Raw genomic sequence first — 20,181 nt, forward strand, 5'->3', positions numbered from 1 at the left:
GGGCATTTGCGCATGCGCACGCTACGCGGTGCACGCCAAAACGGCCTATTTAAGTCTGGAGAGTGCAACACTTCGGTGCGGTGGTATTGCAGCTAGTGTTGTGCTCCCGTGTCGTGACTTAGTGTCTGCCTGTTTGCCTGATTCCTGGATCCTGACCTCGGCTTGCCTGATTACCCGCTCTGTTGACGACTTCTGCCTGCCTGACTAACCGCTCCGTTGCCCAACCTTGCCTGTATGATTGCCCGCTCTGTTGATGACTTCTGCCTGCCTGACTACACGCTCCGTTGCCGAACCCTGCCTGTATGACTACCCGCTCTGGTGCCGAGTTCTGCTTGTCCTAGGATCTGCCTTGCTGTTAACTACACTGGTCTCTGAGTCCCTGCAGTTCCAGACTCAGCCAGTGAGGAGTGCCGTGGTTCCTGCCTGCTCACCTGATCTCGGGTTCCAGCGAGCACTCCTGCCTCTTACACACCTCCAGGGATACCGGGTGTCGAGCTGCAAGGGTCGCTACACTCAGCACAACGGTCTCCGCCACAAGTGTTCCATGACATAATACTACAGCCAAAAATGGAGACCGCTGAGGTAGCGAATGTATTAAGCACTCTTTGCAATCAGATGGCTGCCTTGACGGACGCCCTCAAGGAACTACAAGCCGGACACCAACGCCTGGAAGGTCGAATCAACACTCTGCCCTCTGTCGCACCTGCTCACAATCTGACGCCTGCCCCTGCCGCTGCATCTCAAATAGCACCACCCATCAATCCTGCCTCTGAAGCAATCTTTGCATCAGCTCCCGAACCCTGGGTACCTACACCGGAGCGCTTTTCAGGGGACAGATCTAAGCTCCGGGCCTTCAAGCATGCCTGCCAAATATACTTTGCTTTGCAACCACGTACTTTTCTTCATGAAGAAACAAAGGTGGGATTTATCATCGCTCTATTACAGGGAGAACCTCAAGCCTGGACTCACAGGCTGATGGAACAAAAACACCCAGCTCTAGCATCAATGGAAACTCTGTTCACTCACATGGCTACTTTGTATGACGACCCACAAAGTCAAGTAACAGCTGAAATGGGTTTGCGCAACCTTCGCCAGGGCCATAGATCAGTAGAAGAATATACATCCGAATTCCGCACATGGTCAGCTGACACTGACTGGAATGAGGGGGCGCTTAAACACCAGTACCGCCTTGGATTATCGGAATCCCTGAAGGACGAGCTTGCTCGTGTTGGAATACCAGCTACCCTTGAGGGGTTGTTCGAGTTAGCAATCCAAATCGATCAATGTTTTCGGGAATGTCAGATGGAAAGGAATTCAAATGGCTCGTCCCGTGCATCCTGGGTCCCTAGTTTTCCATCCTCCTCTGCCACAGTACCTGCTGAAGTAGTGGATCAGGGTGAGCCCATGCAACTAGAAGTTATGCGCCCATCATTATCGGCAGAAGAGAGGAACAGAAGGAGACAAGGAAATCTGTGCTTCTATTGTGGAGCCGCCGGTCATCTGATCAGGACTTGCCCGGTCCAACCTGCAGGTGAGGATCGAACTTCTAGAAATCCACCTTCCGGTGGTCCTGCAATAGCCACTTACCATTTTATCATCCCTATCTCATTCCAGTTCCCAGGAAGAACCATTAGAACCACCGCCATTATCGACTCTGGAGCCTGCAGTTGTTTTATGGACATCAATTTCGCCACTAATCATCAAATCCCTGTACAAACCCGCAAAGAACCTCTCCATATCCACTTAGCTGATGGATCAAGCGTCAGCTCTGGACCAGTTCCCATGGAAACCATCCCTGCCATCGCTCTGATCTTTGAAAACCACCAAGAATTACTCAAGTTTGATCTACTGGCCTCTCCAATGTTTCCGGTGATTTTAGGATTACTGTGGCTCCAAGCACACAATCCACTTATCAACTGGGCCACAGGAGCTGTCTCATTTAATTCAGTTTACTGTGGGAGCTGCTGTTCACCCATGAGCCCTGTTACTACTGGTCCATTGCTACATTAGAAGCACTTCGGAAAACCATTCCTTCTCAGTATCACCTTGATGTTTTCGACAAGAAAGGAGCAGATTGTTTACCAACCCACCGACCGTATGATTGCCCTATTAATCTAGTTCCCGGCTCAAAGATTCTGGGCGAATGTTTCCGCTTTCTGATCCTGAACATGAAACTCTCAGACAATATATTGAAGAGAACCTGAAGAAAGGCTTCATCCGCCCAACAAATTTCTCCCGCTGGAGCAGGAATTTTCTTTGTGCAAAAGAAGGACAAGACACTATGACCCTGCATTGACTATCGAGAATTAAATAAAGTAACAATCAAGAACCGTTATACATTACCTTTGGTTCCAGAACTTTTCCAAAAACTCAGTGAAGCAAACATTTTTTCAAAACTGGATTTAAGAGGAGCTTACAATCTGGTGAGAATAAGGACGGGAGATGAATGGAAGACCGCGTTCAGATCTCGCTTTGGGCACTTCGAGTACCTGGTAATGCCATTCGGACTTTGCAACTCCCCAGCGACATTCCAGTACTTCATCAATGATGTGTTAAAAGACTTTATCGACCAATTCATTATCGTGTATTTAGACAACATCCTAGTATTCTCATCATCTCTGGAGATCCATCGTCATCAGGTGTGTCGAGTACTTGCTCATCTCAGGCAGCATCATCTCTTTGTCAAGGCTGAAAAATGTGAATTCGAGAGAAGATCAATACAATTCCTAGGACTGATTATAATTGGGGTGTCGCCCACTCCTAAGTCTCGCATCTTCACCTCCAATACAAGTAAATCATTAAAGCATTCTGAAGCAACTGTGCTAGACAATGTTCTTATTTTGTCTATAGTTGTTTGGATAAACTTTTCAAGGTTGTTCTACAGATTACCTTTCTTTCCCCTGCCCTAATTCCCCCCCCCCCTCTCATTCCCACATTCCTCACCCATCCCCTTACCTTCAGCTTTCCCTCCCCTCCCTATTCCCGCATAAATGGGTCAAAGGTTTTGGTCGTAATCTCATTTTGCTATGTTTACTTTGCCCAGTTCTCAACCACTGCAATGTTAACTGTTTTGAAGCCTCTTACTGGCTTGCTTGTATCATTATGACTTTGACTTAGATTAGCTGCTATTTGACAAGCCTGCCTTTGCCAGCCAGAATTTTCAGATTGAGCTGGAAATGCATACACAGTGTCAACAAGGCAGAAATGTTTCTGCTGTATCGGGGAAGGGGTGGGGGAAGCAGAGAACTTTATCTCCTTTGTTTGGTCTTAAATACTTCTGATCATTTGTCTTGCAGCTGGCAATGATTTCTTCCAGCTTCAGTGAGGTTCAAATATGCATTCAAAAGACATCAGAGCAGTGTTATAGTGTTTTATATTCATTTTAGCGCGTTTAATGTCTTGGAGGAAAATATTTGTTTTATGATAATAAAAATTATCTCTTTATTACTTTCATAAAAATTCCCTTTAAATCATCAAAAAGCAACATAACAACATTGCAAAAAGTCCCATTAGTGCCGCATATTAACGTGGTCCCTGTGTGCCTCTAGATCCCCCTGCAATTAAGGGGGCTGTAGTTAATCCACCAGCTATGTATGTGTTCTGTTGCTATGGGGAGGGGGGGGCAGAGGGACACCGATGCATGACAGTGTGGCATCAAACTGGAGGGGTAAGGAGGGAAACAATACTACACTCAGATGATGTGGTGTGGGAGTCGTATCTCTGGGCGACGTATCAGGGCCACTGTATAGATGTAACGATCGGTGTAACACAGAGAGGATCTGATTACCGGTGATCTGCAGTATCACCGAGAATGCAGATATATACCCGATTATTGATGATCTGCAGTATCACCGATAATCAGATATATCTCTAACCTCTGGACACCTGAGTAATATGAGTGTTTGGTGCAACCGTATACTTTGAGGAGAGCACCCACGTAGAGGGTGCTAGGCAGCACGAAATACTGCTTAGAGAACAGGTTCCTTCCACTGGTCTGATGCTCCCCAAGGGGCAGAGCCAGGCTGAGAGTAGGAAGGATCAGAGAGTGAGTGACACCAAGGGTGAAGTGTCACTGACAGGTCTGGGAACTATCTCCCAATAGGGAAGATGGTTCTCAAGGTCGGACAGGCCAGGTCGTTAACACACAGACAGATAAGGTACAGAGACAGGAGACAGATGCGGAATCCTAAGACTAGCAGGGTTTGGCAACAGAGTATCAGATATAACGAAGTACTAAATCAGAGATCAGAAGAATGGTCAGGAGAGCAGAAGGTCATAACAAAATAATCAACAATGCCTAAACTTGGGTGTGAAGTCCTAGATTATCACACCCCGGAACTGGTCTAAATAATAATACAGATGGTAACAGGATCCCTAGACTAAGGTGTGAGCTCCTTGGTCATCAACACCTTGGAAACTGGTCTAGATAATAACAGATAATAACAGGATTCCTAGACTAAGGTGTGAGCTCCTTGGTCATCAACACCTTGGAAACTGGTCTAGATAATAACACAGATACTGACAAGGTCTGAGTGCTACCACGTAGTGATCGCAACGCCAGACACCAGAGAAATGACCAGCACCCAGTATATATACTATAGCGCTCTCCAGCGCCTCCCCTAAGTGCTGGACCAATCAGAATTGGCTGAATTGTCAGCTGACCGGCTTGGTCAGCTGACACCCTTCTGGCTGTCATAAAAGTTCTGCCTCTTCACGCGCGCGCACGTCTTTCTGAATCTGTGTGGACTATCAGTCCCAGCCACACCAGACACGTCTTGCAATGTATCCGCCGTGCAGGACGCGGAACCAGCCCCACCGCCATCCGGGCATGCGGCGGTTTCTCCGCGTTCGGCCATGCTGACAGATATAGGCCTATGCGAGCAAACCGCCGCGTCAGATGCGGAATCCGCCGCATTGGACGCGGAAACAGCCGCCCTGCTCTGAGTACCTGCGGCAGCTTTTCCGCGTTTTCTCACAATAGATGAGACAAGGGCTATCATTCATAAAGCATTTCCGCATGCGGAAATGCTAAAAACAGCTGACTTTACCGACCACTCGGCAAAGTCAGCATTCATAAAGGCTCTTTCCGCATAAAAAAATGACACTACCGAGCAGAGTGATAAATCACCGCCTTGTGCGGTGATTATCGGAACAAATGTAGCAAAATGTTTATTCATAAAGATCACCGCAAGCGGTGAGAGGTCGGGAAGTACCGCTCCCTGTGATGTGGCGATACCAATGCAAGTGAGTGGAGACACACAGACCTCCCAGGCAGCTGCAGTAGAGCGGAACACGGAGAAATGTATCAACTCGGCAGCTTCCGTGTCTCCGCCTGCCTACCGCCAGCCTACCGCCTGCCTAGTTCGGGGAATCTCCGCACTGCCACCGCACCTGGATGTTTTTTTATGAATGCCCACCCAGAAGTCTAAAACACCGGCAGCGGTGTTTTCCCGCACTGATTCCCTGTACCGACAGCTCCTTTATGAATGATAGCCATTATCTTCAGCAGAGGTGGGGCCCCAACCAACCATCTTGGCCAAGAACTATCTAGCTTGTGTAGGAAGCTTAAGAGCTTAGAAGAGCTACACAAGTTAATTCTGCTTTCCTTGTTTTGTAACTTATTTTTAGAAAAGCTTTAACCTCCCTGGCGGTACATTGCTGTCTGGAATTATGAGTCAAAAGCGGTACATTGTTTTTCAATAATTTTGGGCCTCCCAATTCTAAAGTGTGAACTCACCAAAATATGTCAGAATAAAGGCTTGGTACACATTATGCATATAAATAAAAGACTAGAACACAAATTTGATGAAATAATTGAATTTATCAATAATCTGAAAAAAAATAGGAAAACTGTACAAGGCAGCAAGTTTGTATACACTATGTACTGTACATGTATATCTAGTACACCTCTCGTGTATGATATAATTTAAAGCAGGGAACTGCACAGAGTCCAACATTACAGTCAGGGCAGTAAATCCGCGACTCCTTCCTGAATTTTTTGCCCTTGTCGTCAGTCTTGGAGCAGCAAACCACACATGTCCGACACGGTGTGGATTTTTTGGGAGTGGGGGGTATGTATTCCGGGAAGTGGCGACCAGTGAGTCGCTCCGGGTTAACAATATAGGAGGCCCGGCGCCCCATTCTGACATCTGCTGCAGTCTGATATTTCAAACAGATGCACTCACACATCCTCCATATGTAGTCCGCATGTGTAAAGGGCCTTTCACTGCGCTGCTTGAACAAAATGTAACTATTCCAGAGACTCTGCTCCAGGAGGTGACGGAATATTTTTTTGTAATATTTTTTTTGTTGTTTGCGAACTGCGGGGTAGAAAGTCACCGCCTGGTCCGCTCTGTCCACTCCACCCATCGTTAGGTTATAGTCCATCATGACTTGCGGTTTCTCAACCTCTTTTCCTCCTCTCGTTCGGGTGGGGACAGTGAAGGTATCGTGGACTGTGGAGAGGAGAGATACATCTTTTTTATCGCACCAGCGGAGTGCCAGCATCTTTCCTTTCTGCCAAGCAGTTATGTCCCCAGGTTTCAACTTCTGCTTTGCAAAAGCTGTCGGCATCTCCCGCCGGTTCGGCCTAACGGTTCCATAGGCATCAGTTCGATGCTTTATCAGCAACTCGAAAAGTTCCGGGGAGCTATAGAAGTTGTCAGTGGTGACGCAGTAATCCTTGTCCAGTAGTGGTTCTACAAGGGACAGCACTGAAGAGGTCACCACTCCATACTCGCTAAACCGGATACTGAATTTGGTTCCCTTGCTGGTGTACAGCACAGTGTTCCATATGTACCCTGTTGATGACTCACAGAGGGTGTAGGACTTTATCCCAAAGCGGGCCCGCTTGGAAGCAATGTATTGGAGCCAGCTCACCCTCCCTTTGTATGCCATCAGGCTCTCGTCCACCGATATGTCCCTCTCTGGAATATAGGTTGTGTGGAAGTTGTTCACCACCATCTCATAAACTTCCCAAATCTTTTTGAGTTTTGGAGCAGGGTGAGTGGACTCCTCAAAGGCGTCATTGTCCGCAAAATGGAGGAACTTCATGATGAGCGAAAAACGGTACTCGCTCATCACAGTGCCAAAAAAAAGGGTGGCTATAATTCTGTTTGTGGTCCAATACCACTTCTGCAGGGGCTTCCCCACCACCCCCTGCAGAATTATAAGGCCCAAGAAAATCCACAGGTCTTCTTTAGTGACTGGCTCCCAGGTCCTGGTCCTTGAAAAGGGGCGTCGTGGAGCAGCCAGCTGCTGGGAGGCATAGCGGTTAGTCTCTTCCACTATTTTCTCGATAACCGCGTCATCAAAGAAGAGCTGCAGGTAGGCCAGCGGGTTATGTTCACACCCCTTCTTCAAGCCAGGCTCCCCAGCAAAAGGGAACCGTGGAGGCGGTGGCAGAGCCTGAGACAGGTCAATGGGGCACCACACCCGGACATCACTGACCTCAGTAGTGATGGAATCGATGTCGCTGTCGCTTTGGCTACCTGAGTCGGATGAGAGGTCCCCAGGTGCGTCGCTGTCGCTTGAGTCCGCCAGTGACTGCAGATCGCTGTCCTCCACCTCCACCAGCGATTCCGCAGTGAGACGCCTTCTGGAAGAGGATGCCATCATAAATGACAGGCAGGCAGAGGTCGGTGTAAACGGTAGGCAGAGAGTAGTCAAAGTCCAGGCAAAAATCGGCAACGGTAAAATCAATCAATACAGGGAGAAGGCAAAGAGTAGTCAAAGTCCAGGCAAAAATCAGCAACAGTAAATCAATCAATCCAGGGAGAAGGCAGAAAGAATAGTCAAAGTCCAGGCAAAAATCGTTAACAGGTATCCAAATCAGCAATCAGCTACTCACAGATCACAGAGATCAAACAGCCAGCAGCCACGGTCTCCAGGGAGCAAATGGCAACATTGAATTGAATACAAACTTACTTGCATTCAATTCAATGCAGCTAGCAGCCAATCAGATAATGTGTTTATTATTTTTTTTTCTCTCTCCCCCATGCAGCCAATCACATCATTTATATAGTTTTTCTTCCTCCCTCCCCATGTGGCCAATCACATAATTTATATTATTTTTATGCCTCCCTGCCATGGCCAATCAGGAAGCTCTATTCATTTCCATTTTCCCTCTCTGTCTCCCTCCCTCCCTCCATCCCCATGTGGCCAATGAAAATTGTTTAATTTTTTTTTTAAGATATCCCTCCCTCCCCGATGACGTCACGCCGCCCCCCGACGTCACGCCGCACCGCCGCTGCAATCAGAGGATTGGCCGCCGGGTCCCCGGAAGATCAAAGAGGTAATGGGGACTCCGGCGGCCGGGAGAGAGCAGCCTGGGTCCCGCTGTGCGGCGCCGATCGCGCGCGGGACCCAGGAAGAGTGCAGGAGCTATTTTTAGACTGCCCAACCTGAGCACAGGCATACCGCTCTGCACTTGTCAATCACAGGTCGGGCTTACCGCCAGGGGGGTTAAGGTACCTATTAATGGTACAATTCCATGGCCAATCAATCCTTTTCGTTTGTCACAGTTATTGATCAAAAACAACAGGTCATGCCCATTAACAACTAAATTCCCGCTAATTTGATCAAAATAATGTAATTGATCTGTTTTGTAGATCAATATCATGAATCTGATTGGTTAGCGGTAATTCTGTCATTCATGGGCATGATCAAATGTTTCCAATTGATTGCTGGCTGGATAATGTAATGGTTAAGGGCTTTGCCTCTGACACAGGAGTCCAGAGTTTGAACCTCAGCTCTTACTGTTCAGTAAGCAGTTCCTATTCAGTAAGGAGTCCTTGGGCAAGACTCCCTAACACTGCTACTGCCTGCTGAGCATACCCTAGTGGCTGAATCACAATCGCTTTGAGTCCGCCAGGAGAAAAGTGCAATGTAAATGTTCTTTGTCTTGTCTGTCTTGATTACCATGTTGATCGGAAACTATTGATCGCTCATGGAATTGTACCGTTAAAAGACACCTTTATATTACCTAATAAGTTAAAGAGTTATATTAAACTTTAATTAGGGACAACTTATTTACAGCGAATTTTCTTGCAATGTTATGGAAAGTTGCTATATAATTAAGTAGAAAACTGAATATTGTAAGATAACTTGTGACAAAAGTTTAGATTATCAAGGCCACCATCATTGGCTTTATACTGTATTCCATACAAACATCTAAACACGGCTTGCTATAATTATGGGTAATTTTATCTAATGAGTTATGTATTGTGTCCGAACATAGATACAAGAACTGGATGTATTTAAGGACAAATCTGTTTATGTTTGTTCATTGCGCATTTGATTGATCTATTTAGTTCACGCTTACCTAACAAAGTGGCATCTCAGCCTCCGAAGCTACTGCCCTCTTCGGCGACACTCCAGAAAAGTTGGCTGTCACTTGCAGCAGGCCATCTGCTTTCTCCGAAGATTGCTGGGGTTTTTTTTTGACACGCCACCCCAAGTTACTCCGCAAGGCGAGAGCAGACCGCTGCCAGACCCAGTCAAATGTAGCGCTAAAATGTCCGTGTGCCATATAACTAATACAGAGTAAGAAATCTGCCATGTTTTATTCATTCGACCTAAATAATTCAAGGGGTTTCAGCAAGATGTGATTTTCGATAATTCCTGGAAACCTTCACTCCGTGAGCCTTCATATCCGGTGGATGTGCCGGCACTAAAAGGACTATCAGGCAGAACACATAATTGGCTAGACATGTGATCTGACTGTCACTCAGGTAGCTGGGAGCCCAGGAGGTAGAAAAATACCTGAACATCTGTGACAGCCAGAACGCTGCACTTGTGAAGACAGTTCGTCGAATCAAGCGCCGCAGCTGACTTTGTGAATTAGTACATCTGTCATTGCCGTACAAACTTTTGAAAACTTTCCCCTATTTTTGGAGAGTGCAAAATTAGTCCATGTGATGAAAATGACAGCTTAGCAGAAAAAAAAAGAAAAACAACTCCGCAACAGTATCTAACAAAGCACTAGGGTTTAAATAAAAACTTTTCTGAGTTCCTAATGGTAGAGTTGTATGAATTTCTATGTAGAACCTTCAACATTATTGTCACACTAAGCTGTAATAAGTGACATTGATGGTACATTTGTCTCCTCTTGTGGACTAACCACTCTAGCCTAAAACACATACTGTGTGTGATGAAACGCGGAAAAGCCGCTGTCTCTCAAGGCGAGGCGGCTGTTTCCGCGTCCAGCATGGCGTCACTACGCGGAAAAAACGCCGCATGCCGCTTAGGCAGAGCGGCGGAATCCGCATCGGAGGCGGCTCCCGCACTCAGTTCACTGGATACATTGCAAGACAGTACTGGTGTGGCTGGGACTGATAGTCCACCAAGATTCAGACTTACACGCGCGCGAGCACAGAGGCAGAGTTTAAATAGCAGTTAGAAGGGTGTCGGCTGACCAGCTGGGTCAGCTGACAAATTCCACTGCTCTCATTGGACCAGCAATTAGGGAGGTCCTGGAAAGGTCCTAGAGTATATATACTGCTGGTTGTTCACTTGCTCTTTGTCTGGCGTGCGATCACATATGTGGAAGCACCCAGATCCGTAGTCAGATCCGCAAGTGTGCCGGGACCAGCTGGAGCTGTAATCCTACACTTAGCTAGATTTTGTTGATAGCTTAAAGTACTAGTTTGATTGTGATTATTTGTTATGACTTTTGCCTGCCTTGACTACCCTTCTGAACTCTGATCTTGTACCTTGATATTTCTGATACCCTGTTGCCGAACCCCGGCTCGTTTCTAGACTCCGCCTCAGTCTCCTGATTCTGTACCTCGATATTTCTGATACCCCGTTACTGAACCCTGCCTGTACTTAGACTCCGCCTTTGCCTCCTGATCTTGTACTTTATCTGTCCGTGTGTGTACGACCTGGCTTGTCCGACCTCGAGAACCGACCTTACCGTTAGAGGCGGTTCCTCGCTCTGTTAGCGACCTTTCCTCCTGAGGGTCACTTCCAGACATCCTTCCTACTGTCAGTCTGACTCCTCCCGTCTTGGAGAGCTCAGGTCTGCAGAAGGAATCTGTGCAGTACTCCTTGCTGCACTGAGGCCTAGTCCTCAAAGTGTTACTGTTACACCAAACACTACACTCTACTCAGGTGAACAGAGGTTAGCTAGTATATCGGATTATCGGTGAGACTGCAGATCACTTATAATCTGGTATATATCTGTATTCCCAGTGATACTGCAGATCACCGGTAATCAGATCCTCTCTGTGCTTCACCGATCGTTACAGAACGCCAGACCCAAATACAAAATGGACGCAAACACTGATTGTCTGGGTGTACTTGCCACTTCGGTGGACAACATCAATCAAGTACTGGGCGCCCACATAACTCTTATTGATGCTCTATCAGGGTCTGTACAAACCCTCCAGACATTAGTGGATCATGTGCGATCCTCTCCTAGCTCTGACATACGTATGCCTGTACCTGAAAGCTTTTCCGGCCACAGATCTGGCTTCCGGAATTTTAGGAGTAGAGTATTGTCCTATTTTGAGTTGAGACCCCAATCTTCGGGTACTGAGACCCAGAGGGTCACGTTTATAAAGACTTTGTTGTCTGGCGACTCCCAGTCTTGGGCATATAGCCTGCCCGCCGGAGACAAAGCTCTTACCTCTGTAGAGGAATTCTTTAAAGCTATGGCAGTAATTTACGACGATTCGGACCTTGCTTCGACTTCTGAGCGGAAGCTCAAGCTTTTGCGTCAAGGCGAAGGTCCGGTCGAAGATTACGCGGCCGAGTTTAGGAGGTGGTCAGTTACGGCCAGGTGGGACACTTATGCCCTATTAGATCGTTTCTTGTCAGGGCTGTCCGATGAGGTCTCTGATTTGATGTTAAGCCAGCCCGAGCCCAGAACAGTCGATGAGGCCATCTCAGCGGCCATCCGAATCGACCGCAGGCTGCGCTACCAAAAACAGACCAGGGGTAGTTCCCGTGTCAGAGGGGTATCTTACACTACGGTCCCAGTGACTCCACCTCCTACTATTTCACCTTCTCCCGTCTTGCCTCCATCCGAGCCGATACAGATTGCTCGGTCAAAATTGACCCAGGTAGAGCGAAGACGGAGAATGACCGAACAGCTGTGTCTGTACTGTGCTGAAGGGGGGCATATACGTTTGCTCCTTCCATGTATGATTACATGGGGGGACAAATCTGAAGCCACAGAAGCCTTTGTTGATTCTGGCTCCGCGGCTAACTTTATGAGTTCAGAGTTCGCAGAAAAGTTGGGCATTCCGCTCACCCCAGTAAAACCACCTATCCAGGTTACTGCTGTGGACGACTCCCCGCTGCAAAGGGACCGTCCGCTGTCTCAGACACCAGAGGTGGAAGTCACTATTGGGGTTCTGCATAACGAAAGTCTAAGTTTCTTTGTATTACACATGACCACCTCCACAATTGTTTTAGGAATGCCCTGGCTGCAGCTCCATTCGCCACAGATTAATTGGGCTACAGGACAATTAACTAGTTGGTCAGACTTCTGTTCCCAACAGTGTCTAGGGAAGGTGACTTTAGGTCAGACCAAGTTGCATGTGGAGGGGGTTCCCGAGCAATACTCCGAGTTCTCGGATGTATTCTGTCCCAAGGCTGCTGACAAGTTACCTCCTCATCGCCCTTTCGATTGCCCCATCGATCTCCGTGCCGGTTGTATGCCCCCTAGGGGTCACCTGTATAATTTGTCTGGACCAGAGAAAATAGCGATGCAGGAGTACATTCGTGACAATTTAGCCAAAGGGTTCATTCGCCCCTCCCGGTCGCCTGCAGGGGCCGGATTCTTTTTTGTTAAGAAAAAAGATGGAGGGCTGCGACCATGCATCGACTACCGTGGCCTGAATAAAATCACGGTGAAGAATCGTTATCCGTTACCATTGATAGACGATTTATTTACGCAAGTCACCAACGCTAAGATCTTTTCAAAATTAGATCTGAGGGGTGCATACAACCTGGTCCGCATTAGAAAGGGTGATGAATGGAAGACGGCCTTCAACACTCCCGACGGGCATTACGAGTACTTAGTGATGCCCTTCGGGTTGTGCAATGCGCCAGCCGTCTTTCAAGAATTAATCAACGAGGTATTCAGGGAGGTGTTGGGTAGGTTTGTACTAGTATACCTTGACGATATACTAATCTATTCCAACAACCTCCCCGAGCACAGGGTCCACGTTAAATTCGTGTTGGACAAATTGAGGCAAAATATGCTGTATGCCAAGGTGGAAAAATGTATTTTCGAGGTGACCACTGTCACATTTTTAGGGTATGTGATCTCCACCTCAGGCCTGTCAATGGATCCTGCCAAGGTCACAGCTGTCCTGGAATGGCCACAGCCAGTGGGGTTGAAGCCCCTGCAAAGATTTTTAGGTTTTGCAAATTACTACAGGAGGTTCATAAAGGGATACTCCACGATAATTGCCCCTCTTACCAGTCTCACAAAAAAGGGGGCAGATACCAACCACTGGTCTCCTGAGGCTGTGGCAGCTTTTTCTCACTTGAAAAAATTGTTTTGCTCTGCACCCATATTGAGACACGTAGACACCTCTTACCCATTCATTGTGGAGGTTGATGCCTCAGAAGTTGGAGTAGGGGCTGTGCTGTCTCAACGCTCTGGGCTGCAGGGAAGGTTGCACCCGTGTGCCTATTTCTCTCGGAGGTTTTCTCCGGCAGAGAAAAACTACGACATAGGAAACCGGGAACTTCTGGCCATTAAATTGGCATTTGAAGAATGGCGCCACTGGTTAGAAGGGGCAGAACACACGATCACGGTGTATACTGATCACAAGAATCTGGAATACATCGAGGGGGCTAAGAGACTAAGTCCCCGACAGGCCCGTTGGTCGTTATTTTTTACGAGGTTCAGATTTATTATCACATACACTCCAGGCAGCAAAAACATCAAGGCAGATGCCCTGTCCAGATGTTTCGAATTAGAGACAGCACAGCCCCCCGCTCCTGAGTCCATCATCCCGCAGAGGCTGGTGTTAGCAGCCACAGAGACCTGGGAGGATTGGAAAAAGGTTTTGGGTCCCTTTCAGCAGGATGTCCCTGAGGGAAAACCGGAGGGGGTCTTGTTTATCCCACTGTTTTTTCGTCTACAGGTCTTACAAATGTTTCACGCCCATAAGAGTGCTGGTCACCCTGGTGCTGCCAGAACGCAGGATCTGATTGCCAGGTGTGCTTGGTGGCCTTCTATGGCATCAGACTGCAAGGAATATGTCAGGGAATGTGCGGTATGTGCCAAAAGTAAACCCTCCCGGCAGGCACCTGTCGGTACCTTACAGCCTTTACCCGCCCCGAGTGAACCATGGACCCACTTGTCCATGGATTTTGTGGGTGAGCTCCCCAGGTCTGAAGGCATGTCGGTCATTTGGGTGGTAGTCGACCGCTTCAGCAAAATGGCCCATTTCGTGCCTTTGAAAGGACTCCCCTCGGCCCAAGAATTGGCTGACCTATTCATCGTCCACATTTTCCGGCTGCACGGCATTTCGGAGAACATTGTGTCCGATCGGGGAGTCCAATTTATCTCTAAATTCTGGAGGGCATTTTGCCACCAAATGGGCATGAAGCTGTCTTTCTCGTCAGGCTACCACCCACAGACGAATGGGCAGACTGAACGAATTAATCAGTCTTTAGAACAGTTTTTAAGATGTTACGTTGCGGAGGCACAGAATGACTGGGTGAAGTTTCTGGCTTTTGCAGAATTTGCGCAGAATAATTTAAAGAGTTCTTCTTCTGGTTTTTCCCCGTTCCAGATTGTGACAGGGAGGTCGCCCAAGTTCTCCCCTTTGCCAGTTGCCTCTTCTCCGTTCCCAGCACTGGAGGATTGGCAGAGGTCACTCAGGGACAATTGGGGAATTGTTAGAGATAATTTGCAGAAAGCGTTCCAAAGTCAAAAGGGTCAAGCGGACAAGAGACGTTCCATGGAATGGAAGTTTCAGCCAGGGGATTTAGTCTGGGTGTCCACACGTCACTTGACCCTGAAGCAGCCTTCTGCCAAACTGGGCCCCAGGTTTGTGGGTCCGTTTTCTGTGACCAAAAAGATCAACAACGTCACTTATACCGTTGATCTCCCCGCCAGCATGCGTGGGGTGAGATCATTTCACGTATCCCTGCTCAAACCTGCAGTCCATGTGGGCCCTACTCCTCCTCCTCCTGTCCTGGTGGATAGTCATCCTGAGTTCGAAATAGAGAAAATTTTGGACTCTCGCATTGTCCAGAACTCGGTACAGTATCTGGTACACTGGAAGGGATATGGCATTGAGGAGAGACAGTGGGTACCGGGGACTCGCATGCATGCGGATGAGTTGAGGAAAGAGTTTCATGCCTTACACCCCGAGAAGCCTGGTAGGAGTTGTCCGGAGTCCACTCCTCGAGGGGGGGGTACTGTGATGAAACGCGGAAAAGCCGCTGTCTCTCAAGGCGCTGTTTCCGCGTCCAGCATGGCGTCACAACGCGGAAAAAACGCCGCATGCCGCTTAGGCAGAGCGGCGGAATCCGCATCGGAGGCGGCTCCCGCACTCAGTTCACTGGATACATTGCAAGACAGTACTGGTGTGGCTGGGACTGATAGTCCACCAAGATTCAGACTTACACGCGCGCGAGCACAGAGGCAGAGTTTAAATAGCAGTTAGAAGGGTGTCGGCTGACCAGCTGGGTCAGCTGACAAATTCCACTGCTCTCATTGGACCAGCAATTAGGGAGGTCCTGGAAAGGTCCTAGAGTATATATACTGCTGGTTGTTCACTTGCTCTTTGTCTGGCGTGCGATCACATATGTGGAAGCACCCAGATCCGTAGTCAGATCCGCAAGTGTGCCGGGACCAGCTGGAGCTGTAATCCTACACTTAGCTAGATTTTGTTGATAGCTTAAAGTACTAGTTTGATTGTGATTATTTGTTATGACTTTTGCCTGCCTTGACTACCCTTCTGAACTCTGATCTTGTACCTTGATATTTCTGATACCCTGTTGCCGAACCCCGGCTCGTTTCTAGACTCCGCCTCAGTCTCCTGATTCTGTACCTCGATATTTCTGATACCCCGTTACTGAACCCTGCCTGTACTTAGACTCCGCCTTTGCCTCCTGATCTTGTACTTTATCTGTCCGTGTGTGTACGACCTGGCTTGTCCGACCTCGAGAACCGACCTTACCGTTAGAGGCGGTTCCTCGCTCTGTTAGCGACCTTTCCTCCTGAGGGTCACTTCCAGACATCCTTCCTACTGTCAGTCTGACTCCTCCCGTCTTGGAGAGCTCAGGTCTGCAGAAGGAATCTGTGCAGTACTCCTTGCTGCACTGAGGCCTAGTCCTCAAAGTGTTACTGTTACACCAAACACTACACTCTACTCAGGTGAACAGAGGTTAGCTAGTATATCGGATTATCGGTGAGACTGCAGATCACTTATAATCTGGTATATATCTGTATTCCCAGTGATACTGCAGATCACCGGTAATCAGATCCTCTCTGTGCTTCACCGATCGTTACACTGTGATTATGAGTAGCTATGCTAAGCATACAAGCCATATACAGTATGTGTAGTAAAAAGGATGGTAAAAGACTGCACTCCAATACTATGGCCAGAGGCGTATCTAGAGGGGTGCAGGCATGGCTTGTACCATGGGTGTCACAGTGCCATGCCTGCCCCCATGCTGTGCCACTACTGCTGGCTCACCATTACTTACAGACTTCAGGTCAGCTGGGACCGAAGAGAGTGCACAGTAACTGCTAAGCACATCAGGTGCGGAAGTGACATCATTGGTCACTTCCTGCATGTGAAGTGTGCCACACAGGTGCTGTGCGCAGGCACTGTCCTCTCTTTGAGTGCAGTTGATCTGAGGTGTTTGAGAAAAACAAAATTCTGCCCTCTCTTTGCCAAATCTATTTAGAAAAAGTTGCCCCTCCCTCTCTTTGCCAAAGAGGCTGTCCCTTCCCTTTTTTTTGCTTCCCTCCCATCAGTCATATACAGTGGTGTGAAAAACTATTTGCCCCCTTCCTAATTTCTTATTCTTTTGCATGTTTGTCACACTTAAATGTTTCTACTCATCAAAAAACGTTAACTATTAGTCAAAGATAACATAATTGAACACAAAATGCAGTTTTAAATGATGGTTTTTATTATTTAGTGAGAAAAAAAAACTCCAAATCTACATGGCCCTGTGTGAAAAAGTGATTGCCCCCCTTGTTAAAAAATAACTTAACTGTGGTTTATCACACCTGAGTTAATTTTCTGTAGTCACCCCCAGGCCTGATTACTGCCACACCTGTTTCAATCAAGAAATCACTTAAATAGGAGCTATCTGACACAGAGAAGTAGACCAAAAGCACCTCAAAAGCTAGACATCATGTCAAGATCCAAAGAAATTCAGGAACAAATGAGAACAAAAGTACTGTAATTGAGATCTATCAGGTTATAAAGCCATTTCTAAAGCTTTGGGACTCCAGCGAACCACAGTGAGAGCCATTATCCACAAATGGCAAAAACATGGAACAGTGATGAACCTTCCCAGGAGTGGCCGGCCGACCAAAATTACCCCAAGAGCGCAGAGAAAACTCATCCGAGAGGCCACAAAAGACCCCAGGACAACATCTAAAGAACTGCAGGCCTCACTTGCCTCAATTAAGGCATGTGTTCATGACCCAACCATAAGAAAGAGACTGGGCAAAAACGGCCTGCATGGCAGATATCCAAGGCATAAACCACTTTTAAGCAAAAAGAACATTAAGGCTCGTCTCAATTTTGCTAAAAAACATCTCAATGATTGCCAAGACTTTTGGGAAAATACCTTGTGGACCAACGAGACAAAAGTTGAACTTTTTGGAAGGTGCGTGTCCCGTTACATCTGGCGTAGAAGTAACACATCATTTCAGCAAAAGAACAACATACCAACAGTAAAATATGGTGGTGGTGGTGGTGTGATGGTCTGGGGTTGTTTTGCTTCTTCAGGACCTGGAAGGCTTGCTGTGATAGATGGAACCATGAATTCTACTGTCTACCAAAAATCCTGAAGGAGAATGTTCGGCCATCTGTTCGTCAACTCAAGCTGAAGTGATCTTGGGTGCTGCAGCAGGACAATGACCCAAAACACACCAGCAAATCCACCTCTGAATGACTGAAGAAAAACAAAATGAAGACTTTGGAGTGGCCTAGTCAAAATCCTGACCTGAATCCTATTGAGATGTTGTGGCATGACCTTAAAAAGGCGGTTCATGCTAGAAAACCCTCAAATAAAGCTGAATTACAACAATTCTGCAAAGATGAGTGGGCCAAAATTCCTCCAGAGCGCTGTAAAAGACTCGTTGCAAGGTAACGCTTGATTGCAGTTATTGCTGCTAAGGGTGGCCCAACCAGTTATCAGGTTCAGGGGGCAATCACTTTTTCACACAGGGCCATGTAGGTTTTGAGTTTTTTTTCTCACTAAATAATAAAAACCATCATTTAAAACTGCATTTTGTGTTCAATTATGTTATCTTTGACTAATAGTTAACGATTTTTGATGAGCAGAAACATTTAAGTGTGACAAACATGCAAAAGAATAAGAAATCAGGAAGGGGGCAAATAGTTTTTCACACCACTGTAGATGTATTTTTCACCTATCACATTATTTCAATGTTAATATTATTTGCCGTCATTGGTGTGATGATTTGATTAATTAGTACCGCTGCACTTTATTATTGATTGAATCAGTGGATCATTGCCCACAATAGACGGTGTTCTGACTCGGGGTGGGAGCGCAATTTCAGTGTTCGCCATAGGCACTATATATCCAGGCATGCCACTGACTATGGCAACTAAGGCATCATGATTTTAACTTATCTGTATACCCTTATTGTAAATCACCCCTCTTCATCTACAATTCTCATGAGCATATTTGATCAATAATTATTTATTAATTAGGCACTTGCACTTCGGTGAAGTTTCTTTGTATTCATCAAAGATATCCCTAGTTTAGCATTGGTCTTTCTCATCATATTTTGGATGCAAAACGAGGGATTTGCAGTCACCAGTGATCACTCAGAGGGTGCGGTGGTTTTGGGAGGTCATCACCTGCCTCACATTGTGTGTGTGAGGGGGGAATCTCTGTTAAATGTGCAATTTTATATGGTTTTAGTTTCAAAATGTGTTTTATTGAGCATCAACAATATAAACAGATTTAGCCCCTTTCACTCCTACCGCATAGTTACCAAAATAAAATACTTGTACAAAGAAGAAAGTGACATAATGAGGGAAAAAAAAACATAAACATTAGAGACTTTTTTAATATGTATGTCATAAGAGAATATTACTGTTATTTTTTGCAAATAAGGGCTTGTAATTATTGATATAGTATAAAGAAACACTAACCAGAAAAAAAACTTTATTTCCAAATCAAATATTATCGCAATACTTTATACTAGAAACATAATTTACATGTTCTAATAACCAGGACAGATAGGCAAATAAAATGTGTGGGTTTAATCTATAGTTCCACTTTTTATTTTTAAACTAAAATGGCTGAAAACTTAGAAATAATGACTTTAAAGTAGACCTCACTGATAAGAAAACTACAGACATAATAGTTTTCCTGGCAGAATACAACTTCTGAGGGCGGGGGGGGGGATAGAGAAAGGATAGAGAGATAGAGAAAGGTCAATAGTCATATATTTTAACTCTGGATCAATGAATAGACTGCAATTGAGCAGAGACAATAAATATAAAATAAAACCATGGGTATCCTAAAAAAGAAATAATTTTTAGTAGTAGAAAGTAATACAATAGTTTATCTCATCAGTTTATTTTCACCTCAGGCCCACTTAAAATATTACATTTGGCTTCTTACTTTGAGCTGTGATCTGTGTTTTTGTTGATGTCGCAATAAATTTAATTTTTGTATTTAGTTTATGCTTTACATGCGGAATCATATAAGGTTTTATCCCCAAAAGCAGGATTTTAGGATCCATGCTTATTTTAATGTTTACTGCTTTTACTATTAACTTGAAGACATAACAACAAATGTTGTTTAGGTGATACCTTTATTGACTAACTGTGCAAGATTTCTCTGCAAGCTTCTGAAACTTTAAGTTTCTTATTCAGGCATGTTTTAGAACTGGATCAGAAACATACCTGATGAAGAATCTTAAAGTTTTGAAAGCTTTCAAAGGAATCTTGTACAGTTAGTCGTTTAAGGTATCACCTAAACAAC

The 20,181-nt window shown here is 46.2% G+C and overlaps 1 protein-coding gene across 1 annotated transcript; it reads right to left on the reverse strand.

Annotated features, from left to right (window-relative positions):
• Nucleotides 1–3,125: 3,125 nt before the first annotated feature.
• On the reverse strand, nt 3,126–7,614 carry LOC137504680 (piggyBac transposable element-derived protein 4-like). Its single transcript, XM_068233263.1, has 2 exons — nt 6,340–7,614; nt 3,126–3,170 (listed from the first exon to the last, which is right to left on the reverse strand). The coding sequence occupies exons 1-2, from the start codon at nt 7,612–7,614 to the stop codon at nt 3,126–3,128; spliced, it is 1,320 nt and encodes a 439-aa protein (XP_068089364.1).
• Between the last annotated feature and the right edge of the window lie 12,567 nt (nt 7,615–20,181).

This window comes from Hyperolius riggenbachi, chromosome 4 (genome assembly GCF_040937935.1).
Source record: "Hyperolius riggenbachi isolate aHypRig1 chromosome 4, aHypRig1.pri, whole genome shotgun sequence".
In the NCBI taxonomy this organism is placed as follows: Eukaryota; Metazoa; Chordata; class Amphibia; order Anura; family Hyperoliidae; genus Hyperolius; species Hyperolius riggenbachi.

What these genes read in the sequence shown, in the direction of transcription:
- LOC137504680 (XM_068233263.1), bottom strand. Translation starts at nt 7,614, where the DNA reads ATGGCATCCTCTTCCAGAAGGCGTCTCACTGCGGAATCGCTGGTGGAG. An exon ending in TGGACAGAGCGGACCAGGCG is followed by an intron (nt 3,171 to 6,339) that starts GTGACTTTCTAC and finishes ATGCATTTCCAG; the next exon opens with CTCAATCTGAAAATTCTGGC.